This window comes from Mobula hypostoma, chromosome X1 (assembly GCF_963921235.1).
Source record: "Mobula hypostoma chromosome X1, sMobHyp1.1, whole genome shotgun sequence".
NCBI classification, from domain to species: domain Eukaryota; kingdom Metazoa; phylum Chordata; class Chondrichthyes; order Myliobatiformes; family Myliobatidae; genus Mobula; species Mobula hypostoma.
The window spans coordinates 12,916,713-12,930,561 of NC_086128.1; the positions used below are offsets into that span (position 1 = coordinate 12,916,713).

General features: G+C 41.2%; 1 protein-coding gene across 1 annotated transcript in view; it reads right to left on the bottom strand.

Moving 5' to 3' along the window:
• esyt1a (extended synaptotagmin-like protein 1a) overlaps nt 1-13,849 on the bottom strand; it is a 151,054-nt gene that overhangs the window by 25,887 nt on the left and 111,318 nt on the right. The window contains exons 13-17 of the mRNA XM_063037306.1: nt 11,916-12,011; nt 7,800-7,871; nt 5,592-5,678; nt 5,040-5,189; nt 3,599-3,796 (exon numbers count right to left, since the gene is read on the bottom strand). Of these exons, the coding sequence (XP_062893376.1) occupies nt 3,599-3,796; nt 5,040-5,189; nt 5,592-5,678; nt 7,800-7,871; nt 11,916-12,011 (603 nt within the window). The remainder of the gene's footprint in view (nt 1-3,598; nt 3,797-5,039; nt 5,190-5,591; nt 5,679-7,799; nt 7,872-11,915; nt 12,012-13,849) is intronic.

The window sequence follows — 13,849 nt, forward strand, 5'->3', positions numbered from 1 at the left end:
TTTCATAATAAACTCTAAGATCAAGCCATTTCAGTCCTTGATATAGGAAGTGGACATTGCTACCCTTGGCTAATTACCCTCAGCTACAGACAACCTAGTACAAGGTTGTACTAGGTTGTCTGAATCACTGAATCTGGTCCAGGCTGAGCAACTCAATGAACTTCTGTACATGGCTTGAACTGAATGTGTCCTATTTAAAGCTTTTAAATGGGACTTTGAATCAATGTTCTGCTAACTGAAGTCCAACTTTATTCACCAGAACTCCAGTGCTGTCTTACAATAGTTATTGGGACACCACTTTAAATGTCATGACTATAAATCAGAATCAAACACTGACAGTCAGCAGGCTGATTAATTATATTCTAAAGACTTCAGCTTAAGTTTGATCTACACCAGGGGTGTCAAACTCATTTTAGGTCACGGGGCGGATTGGGCAAAATGCAACTTCATGTGGGCCGGATCAGTTGTGCACGCGTGAACGCACACATGCATGCTCCCACAGCTTTCGTTGCCTTTGTTTTTTCAACCTGCTGTCATGTGTCTCAGTCTCTGCTATAACTACAAAGTGTTTCACTTTACAAATTTCGTTTCTTATGAAGAAGATTGCCTAGCAAGCATTATTTTTATGATTGGTATTAACTTACAGTCGTAGGCTACAAGAAAGTTGTGATGAGAGAGAGAAAAAACGATGCTATTTTGGCTGAGATTGTTTTGGGAGTCACACCCTTTCCATTAATAAACCATCTGAAATTGAACATTAGCAGACACAAATGTAGACCTAACGAAACAAATTGTAAATGTAGGCTACACAACTGCACCTAATTTTTATTTGCCCGCTTCCAGCAATCAATCTCAGACAATGAACACAGTTAGCCTCTAATTTTTATTGAAGTGATCACATTTACAATAATAGTCAGAAAATGAATGAATCACAATATTATGACATTCAATATTTCATAATGCATTTTGCTTACATGTCACAGTGCATCGAACAGTATCACTAATTTTTCACTTTCTGCTTCCAGACACCTGACATCTCTTGGCTTTAACCAGGCTGTCAACATCAGGGACCAGTTTCTGGGCAGTTGTGATTTTCTTTTTTTTTAATTTTATTTTTATTTGGATAAGGAGTTCACAATTATCATGTACTTTTTTCACACATATAACCTTTTCCATTTTTTTTATATGTATAAAACTACAATTATTTATACATTCTTAAGTACACATTGAGATGATATAAAAGCAAAATAAACATTTAAATAGATAATTATGTACTGTGGTAAATCTAACCTATTAGGCTAAGTAATGAAATTAGTTGTTAAGAAAAATGGTAATAATAGTTTCCATACAACCCTTCTGGACCATTTCCACTGGTCCAAAATGTTGCATACAAGCCTATATACCAACCATTGTAGGTGCTTATATCCTAATTTATTCGTGCTTGTTCCTGGCAGTTGTGATTTTCATAATATCATTTGGATGTCTGTGGGTCAGCTGTGAGCGCAGTTTGGATTTGTTAATGTTCATTATGGAGAACGCCTGCTCACAGAGATATGTTGTCCTGAACTTGCAAAGGATCTTTGAGGCAAAGTCTGTCATCTTGGGGTACATTGGTCCTAGGTATTGATAGAACGAGTGCAGACCCACAGTCTCAAATTTATATTTCAAAGCCAAGTTACACTGAATTTCAATTAGTTCCATTTGGAATTCCTCTGACACATCTGAGGCTGCGTTGATGGCAAACGGCGAGCAAAATAGTGAGAATTCCTTCTCGAGCTGAGTGAAGACTTGGAAATTATTCTGAAACTCACTTTTCAGCCGTGATATTTTGTCCTTGTCCCTGTCCATGTTGTCATTATTCCCATGAGCGACACGCACAGACTGCAAAGAGGGGAAATGAGCTGGGTTGCTCTGGGATAGTTGCAGACCTAATTTAATTTGAAAGGCATGAATGCTGTCGTAGTATTCCGTAACAAATTTGTTGCGGCCTTGCATGTTAACATTAAGCACATTTAAGTGCTCTGTTATATCCACCAAAAATGCAAGATCATGAAGCCTATCTGGGTCATCCAACTCTGCCACTGGTTTCCCCTTCTTGTTCATGAATAGTCCAATTTCTGCACGTAATCGAGAAAAACGTTTCAGCACAACCCCTCTGCTCAACCAGCGGACCTCAGTGTGGTAGGGTAGGCCGTGGCCAATATTACTTCCAGACAAAAGAGTGTCAAATTGCCGATGGTTGAGTCTCTTGGCTCTAATAAAATTAACCGTTTTGATTACTACATCCATGACATTGTCCATTTTCAGGCTCCTGCTACAGAACACCTCTTGGTGTATAATACAATGAAAATTCCAGAATTCCTGCTCTGGATTCTGTGTCTGAACTTTCTCCCTGAGTTTCTCAGCAACACCTGCCTTTTTCCCGACCACGGACAGTGCGCCATCTGTTGCCATGCTGACAGCGAGACTCCAGTCAACCCCCAGTCCGTCCAAGGTCTCGACGAGGCTGGAGAAAACGTCGTTCGCCATTGTGTTTGTCATGGGCACCATCTCCACAAACTCCTCGGTGACGGTCAAAGATGCATCAACACCATGAATAAATATTCCCAATTGAGCTACATCAGTCACGTCGGTGCTCTCATCAATTGCAATAGAGAAGGCAATAAATGACTTCACTTTGTCTTTTAGTTGACTGTTCAAATCTCCTGCAAGGTCCCCGATTCTCTCTGCCACAGTATTTCTTGACAAGCTGATATTACCAAAAGCCTGTCTCTTCTCAGGGCACACCAGCTCAGCCACCGTCAGCATGCATGCTTTGATGAATTCCCCCTCTGAGTATGGCTTTGACGCAGTAGCTATTTTGTTGGCAATAACATAGCTGGCCTTGACAGCTCCATCATGAGTCTCTCGACTTTTGGTGAACACTGATTGCTGTTTTTTCAGAGCTGTTTCAAGCTCGTTTACCTTTTGCATTCTGAGTCATCCTGCGTACTTGTCATATTTTTCTCCATGTGGCGTCTCATAATGTCGTTTGATATTGTACTCTTCTACCACAGCCACTTGTTGCGAGCATAATCAGACACACAGGTTCGTCGTTGACCTCACAGAAGAAAAAACGATCTTTCCAATTATCGTTGAATATCCGACCTTTGATGTCAACTTTTCTTTTCTTGGAAAGCATTTTGAACCACAGCAGCAAACAGTCTCAGCCTTGCTACAGGTGTTAACTTACCTGAGTACTCTGTGTGTTTATACTGTGTCTGACGATGTAAGTGGGGCCCTGGTGGTCTTCAGTACAGGGTGGTAGGTGCTTATGCACAGCGGGTGGTTAACTGCCGCCTATTGTTTTCTGAGTATACACAACAAGCTGCCGGCACAGCAGGCAGCACAAACAGCGGTGGGAGAGAGAGTGGCTGCCTTACAGATACATAATAAATGGTCGTGAATATACTTTTTTCCCCCCAAAAAATCCTGCGGGCCAGATTGGACTCCTTCGCGGGCTGGATGCGGCCCGCGGGCCGGTAGTTTGACACCCCTGAACGACACCAACCTAAGTAATAAATGCTTAAGTGTGTGAAAATATAAAGTGACCCAGTACCTCAGTCCCCATGCTGCTGGGGGCACTGCTTTCTGTTGGTAAGGGAGCTTGAATCAGGCTCCCCACTCCAGAAGCCTCCACTAACTTAGTAGCAGTCATGCTTATCTTGTCAGATTTGGATGATCCCTGCTTTTTTTCCATTGTGGATCTCCGGGCTCTGGGAATTTTCTCTAGATCAACAGCATCAGAAATCAGGACCTGTCAACCAAACATACAAATAAGGTTTAGAAAAAACTGGGAAGTAGAGTGATACTTGATTTATTTTGCTTTATTTTAATAAAATTAAATGTTTTATGTACAACATTTAATTGAGTCCTATTTCAAATCTAAAGGGATATTGTTCAGTGAAAATGCTATGGACAATCATGTTTAATTTTTATTTCATTTTTCACTTCTACTAGAATGTGAAAATATTACAAACGTACAAGAAGCCAGTGGTGCGGTTAGAAACTGCTCAAGTGAAAGTATGAAAGAAGAAGTGAAGGCAGAAGGATGCATTTTTTTCAAGAAGCTGTTTCTTAACCTTTTCACATGGAATCTCTGTTTACTACTTTAACACCATTCAAAAACAAGTTAAACTAGTTCAAAGTGGAATTTTAAGCAGAAGCTAAACAGTCCATTGTCAATGAAAATTCAACTGTAAGGAACACAATTGTGAGACAGAGTAGATGATGAATAGGACATGAGGCAATTTAGATAGAATGAAAGGCAAAATGATTGACAAAATTTACCTTAGTAAATTCAATTGATATGGTACTGGTGCAACCTAATATCCAGTAAGGTGGCCATACAATATCATTTTGGTGCATCGTGACTGTTGAGTTAAAAATGGCAGCCTTTCTGATGTGGCTGTATAAGTATCTAAAAACTTGTCAATAGACTAGAAGTATCTCAAATTACGATGTTACTGAAACAAACTTAATAATAGTCTGATGATCAGAATGAAAATAAGAAAATAGAGAAAGAGGTGCATTCCACATGACCATAAGAGGGGGCATGTGAGCTAAAGAAAAAGAAAAATCCTGATGAAAAGTCTCAGACTGAATGTTCTGTTTATTACCCTCCATAGATGCTGCCTGATTTGCTGAGTTCACCCAACATTTTGTGTGCTGCCAGGCACGTTCCAACACCTTTAGAACCCGGGCATAAATATAGCCAAGTGTTTCACCCTACCTTTCATAGTCCACCTTAATTTTCGTTTCTTTGAAATTATTGCAATGAGAGTTAGAGAGGCTCTATAATAAGCAGACACTATTGCTGTACAGACAATGAATATAAAAGTGTATCTCTACGTTCTATTCTCTTGGTTCTCTTTCCTGAATTTTGCAGTTAGACCACCTGATTGTTCGTGGTGTGTATCCCAGCACTGTTCCTTTAGTTTCAATCCATAGGCTGTCTTTATATACAGGTACAAATTCTCTGATGTTGCCCTCTCACTCACCCGCATCATGATTTTCAGATAAATTTTGCTGTTACGTCCAGAATGCTCTAGTGGGAACCACTGATCCCAGGTCATATCTGAGCTCATCAGTAACTGCAACAGAGGCAGGGACAGGGAACCCAGACTAAACTGACGGTCATCATCTTTAACCTAGAATAGAAAGCAAGAAATACTGATTTAATTAAAATGCTGTACAATTCTGTAATTAATATTTTTGTTACTCTTTAATTTGATTATTTCATGTTTACCCCAGCCGTTATCAATACTCTTCAGAGATTGTCTGCCTGGTGCCAATGGTCACATAATCAGAACTTGTGATATGCACCAGCTGCTCATATGACTATCCACCACCTGCTCCCGTGGATTCATAGACCCTGATCGGGGGGCTAAGCAAGTGCTACACCTTGCCCAAGGGTGACCTGCAGGAATAGCGGAGGGAAGGAACTCCTTGCACCTCCTTTGGTAGAGACTTATCTCCACCCCACCTCCCATTAAATTACAGTAAACATGTAAAACTGCTTTGATCACCTCTCGTAAGTTTCTGAAAAATACCTGTATATCAAGCTCCTGTTGTTTTGGATTCTGAACGAAAAATGTAAAGGCATCCTCCCAGATTGGGGCATTTGTGTTATATACAGTCTGTGGGAAGAAGCAAAAAAAGTGAAATCTCAGAGTGGTAAAACAACATAATTTTGTCTGTCTGTTGAAAAACCAAGTGTACTGGCACTGTGAGATGGCGTTTACTTGTACATACTCCAATATCTTAACGTCAGCTGGCTTGGTGAGCAGCATATTTGTTTCAGAGTCACAGGGTTATGGAATCAAGTTTACTTCAGGAAAATCTGGGGGAATGCTGCATTGTTAGGGGTGCTGTATTTTGGATGAAATGTTAAACTAATACTGTCTCAAAAGACTCTGGGAGTGTTTTTTTTAAAGAAGAGTTATAGTTAAGTATTTATTCCTCAAATAATATCACCAATACTGTTTATCTAGTCGTCATCAGAATCAGGTTTATTATCACTGGCATGTGTCGTGAAATTTGTTAACTTAGCAGCAGCCCTTCAATGCAATACATAATCTAGAAGAAAAAAAACACAAAATAAAATAATAATAAGTAAATCAATTACAGTATATGTATATTGAATAGATTAAAAATCGTGCAAAAAACATAAATAATATATATTAAAAAATGAGTTAGTGTCTAAGGGTTCAGTGTCCATTTAGGAATCTGATGGCAGAGGGGAAGAAGCTGTTCCTGAATCGCTGAGTGTGTGTCTTCAGACTTCTGTACCTCCTACCTGATGGTAACAGTGAGAAAAGGGCATGTCCTGGGTGCTGGGGGTCCTTAATAATGGACGCTGCCTTTCTGAGACACCGCTCCTTGAAGGTGTCCTGAGTACTTTGTCGGCTATTACCCAAGATGGAGCTAACTAAATTTACAACCCTCTGTAGCTTCTTTCGGTCCTGTGCAGTAGCCCCTCCATACCAGACAGTGATGTAGCCTGTCAGAATGCTCTCCATGGTACAAATATAGAAGTTTTTGAGTGTATTTGTTGACATACCAAATCTCTTCAGACTCCTAATGAAGTATAGCCACTGTCTTGCCTTCTTTATAACTACATCAGGTTGGGACCAGGTTAGATCCTCAGAGATCGTGACACCCAGGAACTTGAAACTGCTCACTCTCTCCACTTCTGATCCCTCTATGAGGATTGGTATGTGTTCCTTCATCTTACCCTTCCTGAAGTCCACAATCAGCTCTTTTGTCTTACTGACGTTGAGTGCCAGGTTGTTGCTGTGACACCACTCCACTAGTTGGCATATCTCACTCCTGTACGCCCTCTCATCACCACCTGAGATACTACCAACAATGGTTGTATCATCAGCAAATTTATAGATGGTATTTGAGCTATGCCTAGCCACACAGTCATGTCTATACAGAGAGTAGAGCAGTGGGCTAAGCACACACCCCTGAGGTGCGCCAGTGAGGAGGATAAATTATCACCAATCTGCACAGGTTGTGGTCTTCTGGTTATGGTTAGGAAGTTGATGATCCAATTGCAGGGGGAGGTACAGAGGCCCAGGTTCTGCAACTTCCCAATCAGGATTGTGGGAATGATGGTGTTAAATGTCACTATTTGTGGGATCCTGCTGCTTGGCCACCATATTTCCAACATTAAAAAAGTGGCTGGACTTCATGGCTCTGAGCCACTTTGGAATGTCCCAAGACTGTGAAAGGTGCTATAAAAATGCAAACTGTTCTATAGATTATATACTGGGGCAAATCCACTTTAAATTGCATGGTAATGATAACAGAAGACAGTCTTAAAGGAAACTCTGAGGGTGTGGTGATAGTCAAGGAATTGTGAATGGGCCAGCACACAGTTTACATTAGTAGTTCTTGCCTGCTCCATTTTACATAAATCATAGAAAACTCAACAACACAGGGGAACATTAAGCCCATTGTCGTTGTGCTGATCAAAAATGAGCTCCCAGTCTAATGCTGCCTTCCTGCATGGATCCATAGCCCCACAGGATCACAGCTCTTCAAGTACTGTTTAAACATGGGGAGGGGTTTCTACCTCTGACCCCCTTTCAGGCAGTACATTTGACTGCCCTCTAACTGAAAAAAAATTAATTCACCTGCCCTCCAATTCTTCCATTCCTGCCCATGTATTTTTTTTTCACCTCTCTGTTAAGGGGTTTTGAAGTATACTGCATTTATTTTAACCAACAGTCCCAGAAGTGCCTCATTCATACCCTGCTCTCAAAGGTTTTGTCCAATAGTGAAGCCTGTACCAGAGGATTCGGTTCCCTCGTTCCTTGTTTTAGCTGTAGACAAAAAGAAAAATGAGAGTTAATGAAACAAGAAGAGGTGAATGCAGAGTGAGAACAAGGACAGAGACAGAGTCAGATGAATAGAAAGACAAATGGAATGCACAGTGGCCAGGAGGGGAACCATGATTCTCCAAATTAACTTCCCAAGAGCTACACAGACCTGACATTCCTGATTCACATCTGGCAGGTTCCTCTTTAACACACACAAATTGGAAGAATGGGCAAAAAAGTGGTAGATGGAATGCAGTGTTGGGAAATGTATGATAATGCATTTTGGTAAAAGGAACAATAGTGCGGACTATTACCTAAATGGGGAGAAGGTTCAAACATCAGAGGTGCAGAGGGACTTGAGAATCCTCGTGCAAGATTCCCAGATGGTTAATTTACAGGTTGAGTCTGTGGTAAAGGCAACAAATGCAATGTTGGCATTTATTTCAAGGGGAACAGAATATAAAAGCAAAGAGATAATGCTGAAGCTTTATAAGACACTAGTCAGGCTGCACTTGGAAGTATGGTCAACAGTCTTGGGCCCCATATCTCAGATAGGATGTGTTGAGAGAGTCCAGAGGAGGTTCACAAGGATGATTCCGGGAATGAAGGGATTAACAGATGAAGAGCATTTGGCAGCTTTGGGCCTGTATTCACTGGAATTTAGAAGAATGCGGGGGAACCTACCGAATCTTGAAGGGACTAGATGAGGTGGATGTGGAAAGGATGTTTCCTATGGTACGGGGTATCCAGAATTAGACGGCACAGACTCAAAATTGAGAGGTGACCTTTTAGAACAGAGGTAAGGAGGAGTATTTTTCACCAGAGATAGTGAATCTGTGGAATGCTCTGCCACCGACTGTGATGGAGACCATATCCATGGGTATATGTAAGGTGAAAGTTGATTGTTTCCCGATTGGTCATTGCTTCAAAGGACGAGAAGGCAGGTGTATGGGGTTGAGGGCTCTGGGATGAGCCATGATGGAATGGCAGAGCAGACTTGATGGGCTGAATCAGGGGTCCCCAACCTTTTTTGCACTGCGGACCGGTTTATTAGTGACAATATTCTTGCGGACCGGCTGACCCGGGGGGGGGGGGAGGGGGGAGGGTTGCCGACGGACAAGAGTAGCAGTCAAATATGTTGTGTTTACCCCGAGAAAGACTACCATGACCATGAAGCCTTGCGCAGGCACCAGTGTGCGCATGCATGACTTGCACATGCATGTACATGCCGATTTTTTTCTACAAACCATTTTTGGTGATTCTGTCCGGGGGGGGTTGTCAATCACAAACGGAATATAGGTGATAAGTGGCTAATACACTCAATTTCGTTTCTAAAAGGGTTTATCTAACGAATTTAATATTAAACACACCGCATATTTTCCTCGCATGAATATAGTGATAAGTCAATTATAAGTCACTTATAAGTCAATAGCATCATAACATTTTAAGTAACATTTGGATATTAAACACACAGAACATATTTTCCCCATATGAACATATAAAATCATTGCAACACACCAATATCGCTGAATCAGTGGGAGCCCTGGGCTTGTTTTCCTGTACGAGACGGTGCCATCGAAGGGTGATGGGAGACAGCGATACTTGAACGGAGTTCCTTATGTCCAGTCTATTCCACAATTTAGTTTTCGTTGCATTCATTGCAGAGATATGTTGGAAATAGAAGCAACGTTTTCAAGTGCTTTCATGGCTCCCTCAGGATACTTAGCCTTGACTTTGATCCAGAATGCCGGCAGAGATGTTATGTCAAACATACTTTTCAGCCCACCGTTATTTGCAAGTTCGAGGAGTTGATCTCCTTCCCGCGCTGACATGGATGATGCGTGGGTAATGACCTCGTGTGCGTTCAAGCTCAACAGTGGCCGTGACAGGGAATGAGGAAAGATGCAGCTGACGCATATCGCCAAATCATATCGTTTCCTCGCAGCCCGGTGGTTGGTGACCGCTGGGCTGAATGACCTAATTCTGCTCCTATGTCTTATGGTCTTATCTATATATCAGGCCCGATGATTCTCTGTTTGGCTGCTGGCTGAGGCTTCTCAAAGCCTATAAAGGCCCAAAGAGTTAGGTTTACAGTAAGTGTTTTTTATGTTCTCTTAGTATTTCTTCATCAAGAAATTAGATGCCACTGGCACCTCAGCAAAGGTAAATGTAGCTGTGATTCTAGTTGGGTCAGAAGTTGATAAATCATGTGACTTGACAGAATTTATGATGAAGGAATAGATGAGGAAAATACAGTTGATAACCTCTGTAGCAGTTAGGGACCTGGCTTTGATCCTGTGCTTGGGTGCTGCCTGTGTAGATTTCGTTCATTTTCTTCATGATTACTTGGTTACCTCCAAGTGCTGTGGTTGCCCCCTAAATTCCAAAGAAATGTGCTGGTAGTTGTAAATTACACAACCAGCATGAACCTGGTGAACTGTAGGGTCCCCATGTCATTATACAAGACTTGAACTTCCAAAAGGCCTCTGAATAAAGTGTCACATTTTAGGCTTACCATCAAAATTGTAGAGAGAGCTGGCTAAGTGACAGAAAACAGACAGTAGTAGTGAAGAGTTATTTTTTGGTCTGGTGGGAAGTCTACAATGGAGTTCCCCAGGGGTCAGTGCTAACATCACTACTTTTCTTTAGATTAATGACTTGGACCTAGGTACATAGAGCATAATTTCCAAATCTGCAGATGACAACATTGGAGACATTTAACTGTGAGGAAGATGGTACCAACTTTAAGGAGAATTGGACCAGTTGATGGAATCGCAGATAGGTGGCAGATGTAAATTAGTGCTGAAAAATGTGAAGAGTTGAATAATGCTAGGGACAATGGGAGGCAACATGAAGTACAGGGTATAACTATAAAGGAGATACAAGAAGGGACAGAGTTATGGGGTATGTGTATAGTTCATTAGAAGTCTTGGTGCAAGTTGAGAAACTGGTTTAAACAAAACCATGCAGGATCTGGGCATAGAGTACAAGTGCAAGGTAGTCATGACACCCTTAATGAAACTCTGGTTTAAACATAACTGGAGCACCGTGTCCTGTTCAGGATGTCATACTTCAGGAATGATGTAAGGCTTTAAAGAGGTTGCAGAAGAAAATTATTCCAGAGTAAGGATCTGGAATTATGTAGATATACTGAAGCAGGGATTGTTCTCCCTGGAACAGGGAGAGTCATCATTGTGCAGGATAAAGTCATCAAAGATATGAGGTTAGAGTCTGGAATCCACTGCCATGGAGAGCAATGGAGGCAGGTTCAATTGTAACTACAAAAGAGATCTTTCAAGAAGCTGTTTAATTGTCCACCATGATTCATGACTAGAAATGATAGGACTGCAGAGCTCTGATCTGATCTATTTGTTCTGCAATTGCTCACCTCTGTTTGCTGCATGCTGTTTTTGTTTTCATGTTAAGCACAGGTATAGTCCAGTTTTGCAACATCACTGGGCCTGAAACTCATTATCTTTAGGCAGGTCTGATACTACTGCCAGCATACCCTTCTACCTCCTCATTGATCCTCTGACTTGATCATCATGGTAGACTGAGGTAAATGAAGTTACAGATTGTGGGGATCGACATTTCTGCTGCTGAAGATGGTCTATAGCACCTCATGGATGCCCAGTTTGAGTTGTTCTGAGTCTACCCCAAAAGCATGACTGTAGTGCCACACAATATGATTGAAGTGGAAATTTTCCTACTATTGGAAAATAACTACTGCCAAACTGCAGATAAGCCATTTGTCACAGGGAGAATAGAAATATCTTCACTTGGGTTCCAATTATCACCTTGTACTCACATCACTGACAAGCTACCCAGTTAGCTGGGTCTGTTACTAAGAGTATCTGGCTTGTCTGGCAGATCAAAGCACTGTAAACCTTAATGACAAAGACACTTGTAATGTGATGTAAGAAGATTACAAGGTAATGGTCGCATTGATGTTTGAATGCGTTGTTGGTGTTTTTTATTATCCAGTTCAACTGTGAAATGGAATCTATTGCTGATCAAAGCCACTCACCCCACAGCCATTGTACATACCGGGAGGTCTAGTGCTTGGTCCACATAGACAACCATAATGGCAGCAGACGGTTCCTCGCTGTTCTGCGCAGCAATGGAGTTATTTATAAGCAGTGCCTAAAGGGTAAAAGCAGAATTCTATTAAATTTTATTTTTGAAGGGGTAGAATCACTCTTTTCTTCCCCCCTTCTGACGCGTTTCACTAGCTATACAGACCCTTCGTTACGGGCTGGCGTGGGATCATGTCAATAAGTGCTGGGTGCTAACTAACACAGCTCTTACACTACTCTGAACCACCCAAAGTTGTCAGCCAGGAATTTTCGCCACTTGTCCTGAAATGTCGACTGTCAATTTCCCTTCATAGATGCTGCTTGACCTGATGAGTTCCTCCAACTTTTTTTTTGTGTATTGCTCCAGATTTCCTGCATCTGTAGTCTCTTGTCTCCCTTTTTTTTTAACCTCTTTCCCTCTCCCAGAAATCACATATGCTCAGTGATTTCTGAGCCAAAAATGCCAAAAAGACCAAAAAGCCTTTGGCATCTCACGTTTGGAACAAACAAGACTGAGTAGCTAAACTTTCTCTGCCTGGCATCCTTCAGTTAGCTCATGCCTTATGCTCATGGAGGATTACTTCTTCCCCAGTCCTTTACTACTGCTAGAATTTTGCTGGAACTCGTAGATGTACATTGTGGCCTCACAATGGCTTGCCATCTAATTTACTCCCATTCCTCATGTTAAGTGAAGGCCCTCACAAAGTTTGAACCTCATACATTGACTGGAATATTACTTATGACCTTCCCTTTGCAAAATGTATATTTCTTGTGTCGGAAATGTAGGACAATGTGTTGAAGTAGAGTTGCAGATGCAAGCTGACTGAATCATAGTCCCCATTTGAAAAGCTGTATCCTCTCCTTATTTGTATATCTCCATTACTGGCTATAACATGCCATTTATTATGGAAACTGTGTAAATTGCAATGCCTCCACTGTCAGGAGGAGGAAATTTCAGCACTACAAACAATTTTTATTTTAAATACAACAATGGAATTGTTAAGAGAAAATGGCAGAAGGGTCAAGAATTAGGGAACATAGAATAAAGATGATTGGCAAAAAACCTAAAAGTGACACAAGGAAAATTACTTTTTTTAAAGCAACAAGTGGTTAGTGTTTGGAATGTATGATCAGGAATTCCTAAGTAATGCTTCAAGGTGTTTATTACTTTGAAGGCGCAACATTAATTGAACTTTGTCTCCTTGTACTAGTCCATGACTCGAATCACATTCTTCACAGTCAACTCGGCTCTCTTTTGAACCATTCACTGTGCTGCTGTATGTACTTAGAAAGACGCAAGTCAACAAGGTTGTACTGATCTCAAGACTTATTATTCCCTCTGATAGTTCAATTGATAAAAGGTGCTCTACAATTAAACCGTGTAGACCAAGGGCCAAGATTCAATGTCTGGTCAAGGCTGTGTTTGCTAATTTCAGTAAGGGGTGGTGTAACTGCAAAACCCTTCCAAGACTGAAAAGAGGATCCTGCTGCTGATCACTCTCCAATAACCAATTATGTCAAGTGGATGTGTCAGTTAACTCTGATGCATCCTTGGTAGAATACCCTGCTACAACTCACATGCGGAATGGGAAATTAGGTGAAATACCAGAGACTTTATGAAGGTAAGAGAGAAATACCGATAGGGATGCACAATTATTAAAGAAGTCTCTTAAGTTCGTTCATTTGGATTAAACCATCACTAAACCACAGGATTGAATTATGGGGCTTATCCATTATCACCATCCGTAGTCCTGCCTGTAATACAGCAGAAAGAATCATTCTCCTGTGATCTGCTGTCAATGGCTAGCTGATATTATTTCAGTTATACACTCTCTGGCCACCTAATTAGGTACCTCCTGTACCTAATAAAGTAGCCACTAAGTGGTCATTCATGGTCTTCTGCTG